General features: G+C 36.2%; 1 protein-coding gene across 1 annotated transcript in view; it reads right to left on the bottom strand.

Moving 5' to 3' along the window:
* Window positions 1-1,358: 1,358 nt before the first annotated feature.
* The window catches only part of HGSNAT (heparan-alpha-glucosaminide N-acetyltransferase), a 44,830-nt gene continuing 26,525 nt past the window's right edge, over window positions 1,359-19,663 (bottom strand). Inside the window, exons 11-18 of the mRNA XM_051975630.1 lie at window positions 16,676-16,791; window positions 11,486-11,583; window positions 9,266-9,392; window positions 7,373-7,459; window positions 5,343-5,420; window positions 3,596-3,666; window positions 3,374-3,486; window positions 1,359-2,532 (exon numbers count right to left, since the gene is read on the bottom strand). Coding sequence (XP_051831590.1) covers window positions 2,351-2,532; window positions 3,374-3,486; window positions 3,596-3,666; window positions 5,343-5,420; window positions 7,373-7,459; window positions 9,266-9,392; window positions 11,486-11,583; window positions 16,676-16,791 — 872 coding nt within the window. The 3' untranslated portion in view covers window positions 1,359-2,350. The remainder of the gene's footprint in view (window positions 2,533-3,373; window positions 3,487-3,595; window positions 3,667-5,342; window positions 5,421-7,372; window positions 7,460-9,265; window positions 9,393-11,485; window positions 11,584-16,675; window positions 16,792-19,663) is intronic.

The raw sequence follows: 19,663 nt of genomic DNA, 5'->3' as shown, positions 1-19,663 counted from the left end.
GTTCCCTAGGAGCCACAGCACACACCCATGACATACTCTTGTCCTCCCCTAGTTCCCAATGTCAGGAGACCTCTCAGTCTCCTTGTGCTGATCTGGACCAAACAAAGGAGTCACAGTGACTTCTGGGTTTCCCTATCAAGGTTCGGTCTCTATCCTTTCTAGATCTGGTCAAAGAGTTTTGCAGATTGGAACCTGACTGCACAGCTTCTTGGAAGTCTGCCGTCTTTGACGTCTTCGGTTATCTGTCCACTTTATGCAGGAGAGAGCACTGACAACTAGGCAAGTCACTTCACCTGTCTGCTTTGGGTTCCTCAACTAAGGTGAGAACGGTCCCTGTGCCACAGATATATAAATGCTGAATTCTTCTCAGGTTTTCCCTTCTTTCCCTAAGAGGACTGGAAATGGCTTAACACTCAAAGAGACCCCTGAGCTGATTCTTACAACAGTATGAGGCAGTATTTGTTTCATGATCACTGGGTGGGGCTCTAGCAAATATTTTTATTTTTCTCGAATTTCTCTGAATTAACACCAGTCATCTCCCAATAATATCAAATGATTTAGGTCACATCAGGCTCTCAAGAGAATTAAAATGACAAATCAAAGGACAGTGGAAAGCAGAGTGGTGGGCATGAATAGGCTGTGGAAAGCTCCGGGGGCATCAGGTGCAAGGAGTGAAGACACATGACTGAAAAGGGAGATTATACAAGTCAAAGAGTAGGAATGAGAAATAACAGATAGATAGTTTGACTAGGGCATAACAGTATCTCCAAGATACTAAAAGAAAAGAAGGAAGACCTTCAGCTCCTTTGAAAGATTTCTAAAATTCCTGGATAAATTTTGGTTTCTGAAGACTGATAGTGGATACCTCTCAGAAAAGGGGTGGAGTTCTCTAGCTGCAAAGCACATACTTGCAAATATGGCCAATGTGTTATATTTGTTTTGCTTGACTGTTTTTATTATAGTGAAAGTTTGCTGGGGACAGAAAGGAGTCATTCAGAAGTAAAAGGAGTATTAAAAAAAAAAAAAGGTACCAATAAAACATTTTCAAATAATGAAAACAAAAAAAAAAAAAAATGGGGATGAGCCTCACAAGGAAAAGGGTGAGTGGGTAACAGTCTGTGTATCTTAGTGGATGGACCACATATTCATGAACTCATGGGTCCACCAAGCACCAAACTCCCAAATTCCCCACCAACATGTGCTAATGAAGCACATGAAACCTGCTAATTCTTATTTTAGGTTTTCTCAATTCCATTATGGAAAAACACTCCCTTGTCAGCTTGGTGATAATGAGCAGAAAGCAGATCTCTATTGTAAAGTTTTAAGGAGAGGGGTTATACAAAGAATAGTCTGACAAATGCTGCTCAAACAATTTAATTGGAATTTTTCCATAATAAAATACACTTTTACTGAGAATTTCAGAAAAACGATAGGTAAATTCTAGATAGCTACACAATACTGGTGAGAAAAGAAGTTCAATACATGATATCTTTTAAAAAAAAAAAAAGTAGAAACAGAAAAAATCTTTTGGCAGAAAGAGGCATTTTTTTTTCAAGAAGCATCAGGGAACAGAAACATGTGTCACACAGCAAGCGCCTGGCAGATCTGAAAAGGGCACTTAGAAAGGTAGGCTTTCTTGGAACTCACTTAGAAGGAATCACACAGCAGAAAAGCTGGGATTTTTAAATAAAGCAGAGCATATCAGCACAAAAACACATTCAATAACTTTTACAGTTCACAAGAGAAATAAGGCTGCTCTTCATAAGCGGGGTATATAAGCTCTAAAACGGTCATTTTATAGGAAAATGAAATAAGAATCAGGTCTTCAATTGTTTTTTTTATCAAACTTGAAAGCAAAAAGGCCTGCAATAATTCCCTTTTTGATGAGACCTCATCAAAAGGGAATTAAAACTGTCAAACACAATTTTTTTTTTTTGTTGTTGAGGCAATTGGGGTTAAGTGGCTTGCCCAAGGTCACACAGCTAGCAAGTGCCTGAGGCCAGATTTGAATCCAGTTCTCCTGACTCCAGAGCTGGTGCTCTATCCACTGTGTGACCTAGCTGCCCCTAAACACATCTATTTACACAGAATAAAGGAGAAAAACTACCATGGTCAGTTACATTACAAACACATGATTTACAAATATACAGAAGACAGGGTTTCTGATGAGCTATGTATGGGATTAAACCAGTTCACAGGACTATAGCATCTAATTTATGCACATTAAAAGAGGATTTCATGTTCCCATAACCCAACATTCCAAAGCCCATCCACTTTTCTCACTAATACAGATGACAGTCTATTTGCTTCACTGATCTCCCTGGGCCCCTCCAGAATCAGTTCAATGAAATCAGATTTTCCAGAAAATCCTTTTTCGGTAGAGCACATAAGCAATGACCACCCAGAGGGAAGTGGCAACCAGGTTCTGAGTCAAGTGTTCCTTATGAGACTGGTGGTCCTCCATCTTCCACTGGAAAGGGAAGTAGTTCTCAAAGACCTCATGCCCAACATACACCAGGATGGAGTTCATTCCTTAAAAAGAAATTTTAAAAAACCATTATCAGCTGAAGGGACATTTCAGCTCCAGACTCACAAGCTGGGGATGGCATCCTGGCAGACATGCTTGCCCCCATTCTCTTCAAAGAGAAACTAGAATGATGTGTTTTAAAGAGAGAGAAAAAAGAGATTTCGACAATGTAATGGAGGGGAGAACTCAGATCTGGAACTGATGAATGGGAACTCACAGTATTGGAAAGTTCCTTCACCTATGCAGATCAACAACTCACTTAAAATTTAAATTGGAATTTAATTTAATTTAAATCCTTTTTTTTTTTTTTAAATCTTAGAGACTTAGAGTAACACCTGAGGCACAGACATCAGGTGAGTTGCTTGTGACCACCCAGGCAGCATGTATTAGAAGCAGAATTGGAACCCTGGGTCTCATTCCAATGCTGGCTCCCCCCCACTACACCATCACTACTATCTCTCCTCAGACTATCTTATTCTCTGACATTTTTCATTTTGGGAAAAGTATTAATGCTGCACAAAACCTTATAAATCAAACTAAGCATATTATTAAAAGACTGATGTCTTCCAGGAGGGACAATGCATTAGAGCTATTATGATGTCAGATTTACTAATTATAAATGTACTAATCAATGTAGTATATATTATGTGTCTCTATTCCCAAAAAGACAGCCTTGTTACCCTTCCATATACACACAAATGCAAGGTTCACAGAGTAGGCTCACCTCTAGGCAAGCTTTTTCAGTGCCCCTCTTTATAGAAATATTCCCAAGTCACTGCCCCATAGATCTCAAGATGTGCAACTATCAGCATAGTGAACCTTTGCTCCTGGATTAATCTAACTGACCTGGGTAAAAGAAGGGAGCTCCAGACCACAGTCTTGCAACATCCACCAAGAAATACATAAACAGGAGCAGAAGGAAAGCAAAGAAACTCAGAGTTGTCACATAGGAGATGGACCTAGGCAGGTGTAGGGAGAAAAGATAATGATAGTTAGTCATCTGTGCACTGAAGTATATTGCAGGGTAATCAAATAAAGGATTAAAACAATATTTTGCTTTCTACTTACCAGAGATTTTTATTTACTGGGATGAAGCCTTCATTTTGAGAAAATTTGGTCAAAACACCTGAAATAATACCCTGTAAGAAAAAAAAAAAAAAGATAGAGGAAGATAAATGTGTGTGTGTGTGTGTGTGTGTGTGTGTGTGTGTGTGTGTGTATGTGTGTGTGGTGGGAGAATATAAAATTTACACTATCAAACAAGAGGGAAAATACTTTTAAGATGCTTACTGTAATGATTGAACTCTTTATAACAAAATAATACTTCAAGTCATTCTAAACAAATTATGATATAAGAATGAAATGGAATATTATTGGGCTGTTAGAAGTGATGAAGGGGTTAGTTTCAGAGAAATCTGGGAAGATTTGTAGGAACTGATCTGGAGTGAGCAGAACCAGGAGAACAATATAGACAATAACAGCAATACTGTGAGAACAAACAGCTCTCAAAGACTTGGAAGCAATCCTACTGTTTACCTTTTCAGTGGGTGGGGAGAGGGTTGGAGAGAATTTGGAATTCCAAAAAAAAATTTTTTTAAGTGAAAAATAAATAAATAGTGAAAGAGGGTGGCCAGAGGAGGGGGAACTTGGAAACCGAGCAATATATTAACCAATTTCTAAAGATTTGTGATAAAACATCTTGCCCATTCCCCAACAGAGATGGATTCAGGGTGCAGGTGGAAGTATTTTGGGAGAGATGTAGACAATGCAGGAATTTGTTCTCTTGACTCCTCATACTTATAACTTATAACCAGTTAAGGTTTTTTGCTTTCTCTATGTGGGGAAAGAAGAGATGAAGGAAAGAGAAAATTGATTTTTCTTTGAAAATTATAATTTAAAAAATAAAGTCATTCTAATGGTAATTTCTGATTCATCCTTATTAACATTTATATGAGAAAAACAGAAGAGAACAGGAAGCCTGAACTGGCTCCCACTCCCACACACTGAATCAGTGACCAAGAGGAGGACAGGATGGAACAGTGTCTCTGCCAATTTAATTTTCATATTCAATTCTAGAACACAACATTGGAAAATAGCCCCAAGTCTTAACACAGCAGTTTGTTTTTCTTATTCATATGACAATCTAATGTTCAGAAGCAGAAGCCCTCTCCTTAATTAAAAAGGAAGATTTTTTCCTATAAATCTGAGACAGGGCAGGTAGTTCATCAAAGATTGTTTACTGTTACAATGAAAATAAAACACTGGATGTATAATAGAAATGGATATATAATGAGAGATTTTACAGGTATTTCTAAATATACACATTTTAACATATTTCATGAATGAGAGGCAGCACAGTGACCAGAAAACTGGCACCGAAATCAGAAAACTGGTATCAGTCCTGCCTAGAAACACACTGGCTCTGGTAAAACAAGTAAGTCATTTAATCTCTCCAGGGACTTCATAACTCCTTCCAAGACTAGAAATTGCAAAGGAGTTGCTAATCTGCATTAGTGGAGGGAGGTTCCAGACCCGAGTCCACTGTATTAATGAAAGCAAAAGCCAGACCTTCACCATCCACTTAAAAAATGACATTCCTAATTATTTTCACATTTCTATTAATTTTTCATGACCAAGCATATTAATGTAAAAGTTTTATTTCAATTTTACTTTGAAGTAAAAACTTCCATCTCATCGATATTTTCTATCTCATGGATTAAAAAATGGAGACAGGTTGGCCCTTCGAGATAGTCTTAAATTGTGGTCCTTTTAAGCGTCAGTGAAAACAAATGATAGTAATAAATCCATCACTTACCAACATGGCACTCCACAAAAGGAAACGCAGCATGATCTGCTTGGGTTGGTCTTTGTAAAACAAGAGGATTTTTCCAGCCTAGGAAAAAAGCCATCACTAATGAACTTGTTCATTTGTATACAGCTCTAGAACTTTACAGAGCCCCTTCACATAGATCATCTATGTGATGATCTTGTTTCAAGAGCTTTAGAACAACCCTGCAAAGTGAGCAGGGTTTTTAACACTATCATCCTCATCTTTCTAAGAACAAGAACCCAAGCCCTCTCATTCTCAAGATGAATCTCTTTTTGACTGCATCGCTTTGACCAAGACAGACAGCACTGACACATACAGTTACTCTTCCACAACGTGGGGATTAGGGTCATGACATCTCTGCCATCTAGAAAATCCACATAAATTTTTTTAGCCCTCTCTTTGTACCAGAGAAGAAGTCTGAATTTTTTCTTTTTCTTTTATGGGGTGAGATATTATAACGACATTCTATTTTATGCATATTGGAGTTTCTAAATGTCTTCTTTTTCTAAATACCTTCATGTGTCGTCTGCAGCTTCTGCAAAATTCCCCAAAAGGTTCCCATTTAATTTCTTATGTCAATCCATTATATATCAAAACTGCAACGGGAAAAATCGCAGTATGGAAGGAATAACTAATTTCCTGTGATTTCTTGAAGTAGTGGAGTTTAGCAAAACAAATTCCCCTTTGGTCATGTCCCCCCCAAAAAAAATCTCGATCTGCTCTGATGGTCTCAATCTGCACCATTACCAATCTGTCAGGAGGTAAGCAGTATTCACCAAAGAATGGGGTCTAGCAACCTGAGAACCCCTGTTCTATACTTGGGCTCATATGAGGATAAATTAAAGTTTGTAAAGTGCTTTACAAATTAGGTGCTATATAAATGCTAGATGCAATGGTATAAGGACTGGTTTTAGAGTCAAAATACCCAAATTCAAGTCATGCCTTGGACACCTACTAGCAGTGTGACCAGGGTTAAGTCAAAGGCAATTAAGTGACACAGCAGATAGAGAAGTGCATCTGAGGTCAGGAAGACCTGAAGTCAAATTCAGCTTCAGACACTTATTAGCTGTGTGACCCTGAACAAGTCACTAAATTGTCTGCCTCAGTGTCTTGCTCTGTAAAATGGAAACAGTAATAACACCGATCTCCCAGGGATGTTCCAATGATAAAATAATATTTGGAAAGCACTCTGCAAATATTAGAACATTTTCTAAATGCTATTATTATTATTATTTATCATGATTATTAAGTCACAAAGTCTGGCTGACCTACATAATTCTCTGACTATAAGTTATATATATATGTGTGTGTGTGTGTGTGTGTGTGTGTGTGTATATATATATATATATATATATATATATATATATATATATATATATATATATATATATATATATATTTTGTTGTTGTTGACAATTTATTTTTTTTAAATAACTTTTTATTGACAGAACCCATGCCAGGGTAAATTTTTACAACATTATCCCTTGCACTCTCTTCTGTTCCGATTTTTCCCCTCCCTCCCTCCCACCCCCTCCTCCAGATGGCAAGCAGTCCTATACATGTTAAATAGGTTACAGTATATTCTAGATAAAATAAATGTGTGCAGAACCGAACAGTTCTCTTGTTGCACAGGGAGAATTGGATTCAGAAGGTATAAATAACCCGGAAAGAAAAACAAAAATGCAAACAGTATATATTCATTTCCCACTGACTATAAATTATAGATAATAATCTCTACCAATAAAGGGAGTTTCCACCCTAGAAATTGCTTATACTGATAAAATCATAAATCCACAATCTACCTTACCCATCTGCTCTGAAAAAAGCAAGCAGTAAAATGGAACATTGTTCCAATGAACAGAATAAATATTAAATAGGCTTTTCAAACTATACAAGCAAAGCATCTTTAACTTGGATTGGGTGGAAGGGAGAAGCTCCTTAGAATTTGTTTTGTTGTTTTGGTTCACTCAGAGAATATTATTTTTCAAGAAAAGAACATTCAAAAGAAAAACTACCTGCACTCCTAAAAATGCCATCACAATTGAGTTGATAGTTCCCAAGAGTCCTTCAGGATCATAAGCCATTTTGGTGTGGTAGAGCACCTGGACAAGAAAGACAGGAAGAAGGTTAGTGGTGAAGATGGGCTTAGCATGTCACAAGCATCTTTGCCAGCATCCTTACGAAGGGTTTCTATATACAGGAAATTATCATATAATATATCACAGCCCTGATGGACAAAGATTATTATCCATCAAACAGATGAACAAATTGTTCTCAAAAGAAAAAATGTAAATTTCTAATAAATAACCATGTGAAATCTAAATCTAAATCACTAATAAGAGAAATGTAAATCTGAAAAATTATGAGAATTTGGCTCAAAAGCAGAAAATTGGCAAAGATAACAAAAGATAGGGGGAAAAAATCAATGTTGGAAAGAAAACAAGAAGATACACATGCTAATAAAGTATTGGTGAAGCTATGGACTAGACTCTGGAAGGCAATTTAGAATGACACTTAAAATCCAACTAAAACATCTCTACTCACAGATCCCACTGCTAGGCACATACTCCAAAGAGGTCAATGAGAAAAAGAAAGTTCCCATTCATATATAAATACATACATACATATATATAAAATCACAATATTTACAGAAGCATGTTGTATAGTGGTAAAGAAGTGGACATAAAGTTTCACCCTTAACTGTTATTATTCAGTCACTTCAGTCATATCCAAGTCTTCATGACCCCAGTTGGGGTTTTCCAGGAAGAGATAAGGGAATGGTTTGCCATGTCCTTCTCCAACTCATTTTTCAGATGAGAAAACTGAGGCAGATAGGGTTGAGTGACTTGCCCAGAGTCACATAACTAGTAAGTACCTGAGGCTCAGATCTTCCTAAGTCCAGACCTGGCACTCTACCCACTGACCTATCTAGCTGCTCCATCAATTAAAGAAGGGTTAAACAGAGAGCGGTACATGTAAGGAATGCTAGTGTGCTATAAGAAACAATGATGGGCCTAAATTTAGAAAAGCAAAGAAAGACAAAAATTGATGCAAAGAAAATAAGCAAAGGCTAAAACATAAATGGAAAGAATGAAAAAAATTAAACTAAATACTTTAATGACCAAATGTATCTTCCAAGAACAGATACAAAGAATGTCTTCCTTTTCTCTATGCAAAGATGAAACTCTTAGAGGTGTGAAACACTAAATACTGTCAAAATCAATTGATGGCTGATTGGTTTTATTGGTCTGTTTTTCTTTCCCCTTATTCTTTTTTTTCTTCTTAATTTCTGTCACAAAAGATGGTTCTTCTGCTAGAAGCTGGAGCAAGGATAAATTTGGAAATTAAGATGATATAAAAAAATAGCAACAAAAATAAGGTTTTTGGAAAAGGGTCTTTCCCTAAACATAGAGTTCCTAAACAAAACCTCAATAAAAAAATTCCAGGAAGAACTCCAGCGATGAAATATCCTGTAGACCTAAGATAGCAGAGCATACAAATCATATGTAAATGTTAACCTACTTTACTTTAACACAAAAACCTAAGAAAATACTACCAATAAAATGATGGTGCCAAATTTAGTTCACTTAATAAGCCCCTAAGGCTTATAAGCTTAGCTCTGTACAATCTTCATGACACTATGCTCACTCTCGCTCTCCTAATTTTTAACATTAGGATGAAACAATTAGAAAACATTTACCTGCAACATGACTTACAATGCTCCATATCTGATCCACTCTTGCCTAATTTTATAACCCAAAGATTTTTTAAAATTCACATAACAGAAGCAATCAGCAGCAAAAAGTAGTCCACAATTAAAATGAGCCACAATTGAGTGCAGGCTTTTTTCAATGAACGACCCTTTTACCTTCCTTTCACTTCTTCAAGGATGAACTAATTTTACTCACATTGGGAGAGGGATGCTGGTAAATGTGGTCTTCTCCCAGAAGCAAACGATCGATGTAGCCAGCAGCTCCTCCAGTACAATTTGGGTATTTTCCAAAGTCTCCAATACCACCAGGACCAAGATAACCACTAGAGAGAGTAAAAAGTAAATTCTTACTTTATGAAACCTCATAAAGAATAACAATAAAAAAATTTATGGATGAAATAATGAATATTAAATTCATAAAATACAGAATACATTAAGAATAAATAATAAAATTGTTAAATACATAATTAGATGAACTATTTATACATGTTTACAGATTGCCTTACCTACAGGAAGGCTATGGCCTTAGTTTCAATTTCCTCATTTGTAAAATGGGTTGGATTAGATGATTTCTATGGTTACTTCCACCTCTAAATCTTTGATTCCCTTTGTAATGAAACGTTGATATCTTGTTGAGCCTTCTTACTATACTTGACACAACACGCCATCATCCATTTCCATTCCTGGAAGGTACCCCTCCTTACCTCTGCCTCTTGGAACATTTGATTTTCTTCAAAGGGTAAACTTTTTTTTACACAAAGACTTTTTTGAGTCCTTTCATATCAAATTATCTCACATATTTCTTGAGTAAACATGTAAACATACTCTATTTATATACATGTACATATATCTATATCTAACTATAGTGAAGTAGATAAAAACAAAAATGGAATAATACTTGTCCTCAAGAAGCTTACATTCTATTAGACGAGATGTGTATATAGATGCACATACATGTATATTTGTATGTGCATTAATGTACCTATACTTACAAATCTATGTATGTTTATATATTCATACACACATGTGTATGTACACACACACACACACACACACACACACACACACACGTGGACACACCTCCTCTAATAGAATGTAAGCTTCTTGAAAACTAAGTACATGCCCATTAATTGGAGAAGGACTGAATAAATTGTGGTATATGAATATTATGGAATATTATTGTTTGGTAAGAAGTGACCAGCAGGATTATTTCAGAAAGGCCTGGAGAGACTTACATGCACTGATGCTGAGTGAAATGAGCAGAACCAGATCATTGTACATAGAAACAACAAGATTAGATAATGATTAAGTCTGATGGACTTGGCTCTTTTCAATCATGAGATGATTCAGACAATCTCAATAGATTTGTGAAGAAGAGAATCACTTGTATCCAGAGTCCTATGGGAACTGAATGTGGGTCACAACACAATATTTTCACCTTTTTTGTTGTTGCTTGCTTTTTTTTTCTTATTTTTTTTTCTTTTTGATGATTTTTCTTGTGTAGCAGGATAAATGTGGAAAAGAGAGGGAAAGAGAAAATTTGAAACTTTTTTTAAAAATATATGTTAAAACTTGTCTTTACATATAATTGGAAAAAATAAAGTATTATTTACAATACTGTTGTGCTATAAAGAATTTTTAAAAAATAAAGTTTACGTTAATTTGATTCAACAATCTACGGAGCATTTATTAAGCTCTTACTGGGTATCAGGTACTGGAGATCCAAAGTTAAAAACAGAGAGTTTTTATAAAGTACATGTACATGTACAAATATAATTAAAGTCAAAATATTTTAAGAGGGGAGGAGATGGTGAGCATCAACAGCTGTAAGCACCATGAGAGGCCTCTTGAGGGAGGCCTTTACTATTATTTGTAGACTGTTATTAAATCTGACAATTCCCATTCCAAAAGGTAATTAAGAAACTACACCAAAACATTTCTCAGGATATACTGTGGATTTTTCTCTGTAAGGCTTTTACATGGTAGAGAAGGGGTGGAGGAAAGATTCATTTGCCAAAAATAGTTCTGATAAAATTCATAATATGCAGAAAAAAAGTGCTATCATGACAGGAATGACAATAATTAGTATTTACATTGCCCTTTAAAAGATGGGAAGTACTTTCTTGGATGCTTTCTCATTTGCACTGTCTAGCTATCCTGAGCTTCACTACTACTCCTGCTGCTGCCCCACCACTACTACCACTACGACTACTATTTTTATTCTCCTCATTTTACAGATTAGAAAACTGGGGCTCAGAGAGGTAAGGGATTTTCTCGGTCACACAGTTGGCAAGTATCAGATACAGCATAAAAACCTCAAGCGTTCCATGAAAGGCCAAATCCAGGACTGTATCTCCACTCTGCACCCCAGCCTTTCCTTTTTGATATCTGCAAAAAGTAAGGAGAGTTTACTTACGTTGGGCAGCCAGGAACAGGTAACAAGAAGGTCACACACACCCAAGTGGCTTCCAACATCAGAATGAAAATCCACTGCGGCCAGTAAGAGATAATATCCTGAAAAGAAAAACAGGACCTCTCCACTATGAATGGCAGAAAGGGAAATAGGATTGACTGAAAAAATAAGCTTTGTGTAATATTCTACTATTCATTTTTCCCCTGAGGCAATTGGAGTTGTTAAGTGACTTGCCCAGCCTCACACAGCCAGGAAATGTTAAGTGTCTGAGGTCAAATTTGAACTCAGGTCCTCCTGACTTAAGGACTCGTGCTCTATCCAGCGCGCACCTTGTGTAATATTCTAGACTAATGACCTTCAACTCATGGACTCTATTTTTCGGATGCTGAAGGAAAATGAGATGAATTTCCGTGGGTTCTAAGCTGTTTGTTTTATGAAGAATCACAATGAAAGCATTAAGAAAACTCAATTTTCAAGAACTCTATGGCAGGCTTTATTTAACAGCCCTCAGTGATGTTTCATCTAGCTTCCAGCACACATACAGTTTAAAATTTCCAAAATGAAATCACACAAGTAAATAATACATTTAAGCCATGCTGTAAGTTGCAGAATATTTAGTCACACCAGGAAATTAAACAATTAAAACATTATGATTAAATTCCTACAAAATATCCCTGGTGACAGGAAATGGTCAGGAAGAGGGTCGGAGGGGGCCAGTAGATACAGAATAAACTCATTACAGCTAACAAACCAGTCCTGGATTAGATCTATTTCCTACAGAAATGATGAGCTATCAATCTATAAGGCTGGGGTTCAGATGTGTGATTTCATTAGTGAACAGAATACTCAGTGCAGAAACGCCCTTCACTAAAGCAGGTCACAGATGTCAAAAATTTAAAGATCCAACTGTCTGGGGGCATCGAGAGGGTTGAATGACTTATGTCTGAATCCTAAAGCCAGGCTTGTACTCTCAACTATGCACTGCCTCCCATGAACCATATGCAGAAGAATGTAATTTCAGTGTAAACTGAGATACTTTCAACTTTGTTCCAAGTTACAGAGTCTAAATAAATGACATGATTATTATAATAATTAGCATTTATGTAATTTGCATAGCCTTTATTATCTCAACTTATTCTCAAAATAACCCTGGGAAGGAAGTACTATTATTATCCTAATTTTACAGATGGGGAAACTGAGTTAAGGACCTGCCCAGGATGGGCAGGATGGATTTGGAGGTAGGAGCTAGGAATCATGAAGCCAGGATGTATTTGAAGATGAATCTGAACTCAGGTTTTCCTGACATCCAGAGTTGTATCCAGCCATCAGTTGTCTCAAAATTAAAAATCAGTCTGAAAGCATAAATTATGGCATAATGGGGAGAGCCTTGGACATGGTGCCACAGCTAAGACTCTACAATCTGTGTGGCCCTACACAAGTTATTTATACCGCAACCTCAGTTTTCCTCATCAACAAAATGGGTATAATAACAGAACTTAACAAAACATATCAAATGACATTTCTAAATAGAAACTTTAAAATGCTATGTAAGTGCTGTTTATTATTACTGTGAATGTTAAAAGATCATTATAGAAAAAAAACAAGAAAATTTGAGATACAATGTTAAATCTGCTAATAAGAATCTACCTATACTGAGAGGCAGAAAAAATTAAAGAAAAATCTTTTAAATACCTGCCATATGGCAAACTCCTAATAAATGTCTGTGACTAATTGACTAAATGAATGATTAGAGCCATCAAAAGAGAACAAAAAAATATTTCTACCAGAATTGATACTGCAATAGTTTTCTCAAGGGAGATGGTTTGTCCAAGTAGTATAAATGCAATTCAAACTATTCTGACTATCCAGGAAAGGAACCATGAAGATATGGGATGTCATTCTGCTCCTTTCCCTGTCTGTGTTCATCTTTGGGCTGCAGTCAATAAGCAAAAAACAGAATGGCTGATTTGGTTTGGAGGATTCTGATGAACTCTTCACAGAATTTCTCCACCTTTTCATGTTCCTTAGTGGCTATTGCTGTACGAGCTGCAATTATCCTTAGGGTGGCCTTTTTGCTTATGCTCATCATGAGCACTGAAAGGGAAGATGATCAAGCATCTTATGAAAAGATGCTTCCTACTGCATTGGGGCACGTGATGAAAGCAACTCTGCCCTTTTATTTTTAAGCCTCTCTAAAAAACAAACCAAAAAAAAAAAAAAAAAAAAAAAACCCTAGAGTCATTTTTCTGTTTAACAGCTACTTCCTTATATCTTCTGGTTTCACTTAAAGCAAAAATATAAGAATAATTTTCACAATTATAATAATAATGGTGATGATATAACAAAATTTACACAGCTTTTTAAAGTTTACAAAATACTTAATAATTTTCTTATTTGATCTCCAAAACAATCCTGTGAATCCTATAAATGCTATCATTGTCTCCATTTTATAAATGAGAAAACTGAGACTGAGAGAAAGGTTAAATGATATGTCCATAGTCACACTCTCATATTTCTAACTGCAAGAGCAGGCCTCTACCCATTATACCATCCAGCTAGTTGAAACAGTTCAAATCCTCTAGAATATGTCAATTTGTTGGTCATTTGGAGAGGGATATCATATACAGAGGACCAACAAAAAATTTGTGTTTACCTGAAAAACTATGTGATTCTTAGCAACCTCTCTCCCTTTTTCCACCACTCAGCCACTGTTCCTACAGAAGCAGGGCTACATAGAACTGAGGGTCACTTTGGATTTTCCTTCCCCCCCCCCAGGAGTTGCTTTGGTCAAAGACTTTATCACCTGTTACCTACAGGTGATGGGCTAACCTCTGCAATCCAGTTCACCCCCTACAGAAGACATAGAAAATGATTCAGATCAAATATCTGCAAAGAGGGAAGTAGAAATATCCATAAAAACATACAGGAAGTACATTAATGACTGCTTTAAAAGTAGCAGCTCAATCTCTGAGCTGGATTTGAATTAGTTTTATATTATCCCTGAAATGTTACAGACACAAACTCTTCTGTACCAACACAAGTCTGTGCTCCTAGAGATTAAATAATTCCATTAGTTTGGTAGGGATGAAGTGAGATTATTTAGTACCTTTGCATCTGAGCTATGAAACATGAGACAACACTGTCCCTTTATTTGGTTCCTTTGCAGCAGTCCAAGGGTGTGGGGCATTACACATACTGTCAGATTTTTTTCCATATATTATTTGATTTAACTGATTTTTTTTTCTTTTTCTAAAAAAATATTTTAAATAAGAGATGGCTGCTTGGAAAGGGGAAAAGGAAAGGGATACAAAGAGAAATGTAGGCAATACAAAAACAAAATATGCCAATAAAATCTTTTTTAAAAATAGCTCACCTGAGTAAGAAATTGATATATGATAAGAACAGATAATACTGAAATGGTACATTATCACAGGGTAGGGAACCTATATTATAAATGCCCTTGAAAGCCTCAGATTGCTATTTGACTATAAATACAAAACACTTTCTAGAAATAGAAACCTGGATAGTTGGAGAGATATTAGCTATTCTTAGGTGGGATGAGCCAATATCATAAAAATAACAATAACAGCTGAGTTGATGAATCTATTCAGTGTCAAACCAATTACTATCATAGGATTACCTTATGGGGATGTTACATAACAAATTTCAGCTAGAGGGACCAAAAAGTCAAGAATTTCAAAGGAAAGAATAACCAAAAGGAAAAAAAAGTGCACAACAGTGCAAAGCAGTAATTATCAGAACTCTCAGATACTGGTTAAAAAAAATTAGAAAAGTCAATCAGTTGAGCAGATTAGGAAAATGAACACCGCATAAGGTTTGGTAAATTCCAAGGCTCCAGCTTCTAGGACAAAGACTTACTATTGTACACAAAAATGTTGGTAAATATGGAAAGCAGTTTGGTAGAAATTAAGTTTAGAGTAGACCAACATTTCCTATCATATTAACAAGGACAGTTCCAAATAAATATATGACTTAGATATAAAAAGCCATACCATAAGCAAATTAAAAGGTCAGTGGAATAAAACACCTACAGCAAATATGTATAGGAGAAGAGTTCATAATCAAATAAAGGACAAAAAGGAAAATAACAGATAACATGAACAATTTTTATGACAAAAAAGGGAAATATTGGAGGGGCTATGGGAAAATAGGCATATTAAAAATACTACTAGTGCTATAAATTGATCTGGAATTCTGGAAAGCAATTTGTAACTAAATCCAAAAATTCATAAACTCTACACACCCTTTAACCCAGTGATAACCACTAGTAGGCTTATATGCCAAAGAGATCAAAGAATGAGAAAAAAGATAATATATAAAAAACTAATGTGTATCACAGTTTCTTTTTGTAGGGGTAAAGAACTAGAAATTAAGGGGAAAAGATGGAAGCCCCATCAAATGGAGAATGGCAGAACAAATTTTATTATATATGTAAAATGCAGTGTTATTTCACATTAAGAAATGAAAAAAAAAAAAAAAAAAAAAAACAGGGCAGCTAGGTGGTGAAGTGGATAGAGCACCAGCCCTGAAATCAGGAGGACCTCAGACGCTTAACACTAGCTGTGTGGCCCTGGGAAAGTCACTTAACCCCAATTGCCTCAGCAAAAAAACAAAACAACAATAAAAAATTTTAAAAATGAAAATTTCACATAAATCTTGAAAGCATTTGTGAAATTATGCAAAGAAAAGTAAATAGAGAAAGAACAATTTATACAATAATATAGTAAAGACAAACAATCTTGAAAAACTTAAGAATTCTGATCAACAAAATGACAAAATGTAAATCCAAAAGACCAATAGTGAAACATGGTACACAACTCCTAACAGAGAGTTGCATAGTTGACACACACAAGTTTTGGATATGCACAATATAAGGTTTGTTCTGTTTGACTATTCATTTCTGATCCACAGCTGTTTTTCTTTCAATTTGATCAGAGGGCATTTGGGAGAATTGAATTTAATATTTACTTAAATTGTTAATTTAATTTAATATTCACTTAAAAGGAAAAGCAAGTTGTACTTTTGAAGATTTATATTTTCATATCCAGTCCTGTTCTACTTTGTATCTGGACATGATCCTTTTATTTGATAGTAGTAAAGTTCAGAATTTTAGGGAAAAATAAACTATCACTGAATCCCAGAACATTCTTTATACAAAGTAGAGGGTCTCACCATAGCACTGTTTTCGGGTACGGCTTTGGCAAACAGAAGCTCTAGAACTGCAACCACAAGGTAGGTCAATCCCAAACGCTGAAGCACACCAGGGATGCGCAGCTTATCCCAGGACACTAGAGAAAATGCATATTAGATTGTTAGCAAGCATATCTTATTTCATAGAAGGACCATAATTATTTTTGTCTGCAAGAAATTCTAACTATTGTTGTATGTTTGCTTTTTTCTTGTTTTCTTATTTTTTTCCCTTTTTTGATCTGATTTTCCTTGTGCAGCATGATAAATGTGGAAATATGTTTAAAAGAATTGCACATGTTTAACCTATATTGGACTACTTGCTGTTTAGGGGATGGGTGGGGGAAGGAGAGAAAAAAAATTGGAACACAAGATTTTGCAGGGATAAATGTTGAAAACTATCTTTGCATATATTTTAAAAATTAAAAGCTTTTATAAAAAATGAATTTTTAAAAAGAAAGAAAGAAATCCTAACTATGCTATGCCTAAATAGATCTTTAGAAGCATTTGGAGATGAATGCACAGTTCACTCCTGAGTCTTCTGGACTCTAGTCACTAAGGAATCTGAGGTTAGACCAAGGATATATCAAGGAAAAGTCTCTCTAGTGTTGGTAAATCACTTCAGTAATATCCAATTCTCCATGACCCCATTTGGGGTTTTCTTGGCAAAGACAATGGAGTGGTTTGCAATTTTCTTCTCCAGCTCATTTTACATATTAGCAAACTGAGGCAAACAGGATTAAATGACTTGCTCAGGATCACACAATTAATAAAAATCTGAATCCAGATTTGAACTTAGGTCCTCCTGATTTTGGGAATCTATCCACTATATATCCTGGCTGCCCTAAGCCTCTCTGAAGCTACCTATTTTAAAGTTTCTCTGCTCTCTAGCCCAAGCAAAGAGCACTGATGCTGATGGAATCATAGATCTTTTTGATTGTTTCAACTATCACCACCTCTATTTGATTTAAGTCCCAAGACTTTCTCTCCAATACTTATGTCTTCTGTCAATTCCATTCCTCTACTTCTAATGGCAAATATCTGATTGCCAACTATTTCCACTGGAATGTCCTATTGTTATTTCAAATGCAGATATTTTGAATGATTCTGCAAAGCTTAATAGATTAAAGTCTAAATTGGCATTCAAGGCCCTTCATAATCTTACTTCAACTGTTTTAGCCTTTTCTCACACCCATTATCCCCTTAAATGAAACCACTGCTACAGTAAGTTTATCTGCTTTTCCCTGAATACCTCTCTCCCTGCCATATTCCTCCATTCATAGACACATAAAGACTTGTGGAACCATAATCATATCAATACTGCCTCTGCAACTAGAAAGGGTGAGCCACCCTATCCCCATATGCTTCCACTTACCATCTCTGTATACTCTAAACCAAAACTCCCTAAAATGTGTTATCTCTTCCTGTTAGATTGTAAGTTCCTCAGAAGAGGAGATTCTGTACAATAACAGAAGTTTCTGTATCGTACCACCCCATTGTTTAGCACACTGTTCGGAAGAATATGTGCTTAGTAATTGGTTCAAATCCTACCTTCTTTGTAAAGTATTATTAGCTATGTAGAAATGATCTCCCTTTCTCTTTCGCTTTTTTTCTTTTGCAAGGCAATTGGGTTAAATGACTTGCTCAGAGTCATCCAGCTAGGAAGTGTTAAGTGTCTAAGGCTGGATTTTGAACTCAGGTCCTCCTGACTCCAGGACTGGTGCTCTATCCACTGCACCATCTGCCTGCCTCTTGATCTCCCCTTCCCTAAAACAACCCCCCCCCCTGCAGCATCTAGTTGTCCCACAATGCCTTATATATGTGACTCATGTGAGTGTCTCATTTCCCCAAGGAGATTTTAAGCTCTGCAGGGTAACAATGGCATGCTATTCTTATTTTTGTCTTCTACAACTCTTAACAGCAAATTATTAAGCAAATGATCATAAACACTTGCTGAATTAGGTGCATAGATTTGGAGCTAGAAAGACGCTTCCAGGTCATTTCATCCAAGTCCATCATTTTAGATACAAGACAAAAGCCCAAGGAATAAAAATGACTTTCCAGACATCACACAAGTAATACAAAGCAAAATTTGGATTTGAACCTGGGTCTTTGAATTCCAAATTTACACTCTTTTCAATGTAACACGCTACCTCCCTTAGATGAAATTTAAAATTAGAAAAACAAACTCAAAAACTAGTGCTGAACCAGCTCCCCACCAAAACAAAAAACAAACAAGCAAAAAACCCCAACATCTCATTTTTCCTCCTTACTTTCCCATTTCTGTTCATGTGCCACCATCTCTTAGTCACCAAGCTGGAATCTTCAATTATCCTTGACACCTGCCTCCCTCTCACAACTGCTACCCACATTCAATCTAATCACCAAGTTTTATGCATTATTCTTTCACCAACTCCCTAAAATCAGTCCTCTCTATTTTCATACCCATGTTGCCTACCTCTAATTAGAGCCTTTATTCACTTCAGACCTAGACTATTACAAGAACTTGTAGGATTCTGTGTCTCCAGTCGCAACACCAAGCCATCTATCCATCACTGTCAGATGAATCCCATTAAAACACCTCTTCACTTAGGCACTTTTCCACTTGAGACCTGTAATGGTGCTTTCTTGTCTAAGAAAAGGAAGCCAATGTCTTAGCCTGTATCCAAATCTTTGCCCCATGTGGTTCCACTTTATTTCCCATTATTCTTCTACAAAGAACCCCTCGGCACCAGCCATACTAGCCATTTGCTGATCCCTGAACTTCACAGCTCTTTGTTCACAGCACTTGACCCACTCAAAACACTTTCTCCCATCTGTTCCATATGTCTTATTTCCATAGATAAGATTATGTAATGAATCTTACACTTCTTTGTACCCCCTTCAGTAATAAGCACAATGCCTGTTTGTTGAGATTGAGAGATTATGTCATTGTGTGCCTCAAATCCTTCCTTCAGGCTCCATGCCCCAGTG

The sequence above is a fragment of the Antechinus flavipes genome, chromosome 2 (genome assembly GCF_016432865.1).
Source record: "Antechinus flavipes isolate AdamAnt ecotype Samford, QLD, Australia chromosome 2, AdamAnt_v2, whole genome shotgun sequence".
NCBI lineage: Eukaryota > Metazoa > Chordata > Mammalia > Dasyuromorphia > Dasyuridae > Antechinus > Antechinus flavipes.
Note: the sequence above shows the minus strand (reverse complement) of the source record. Positions and strands in the feature narration are given on the sequence as shown.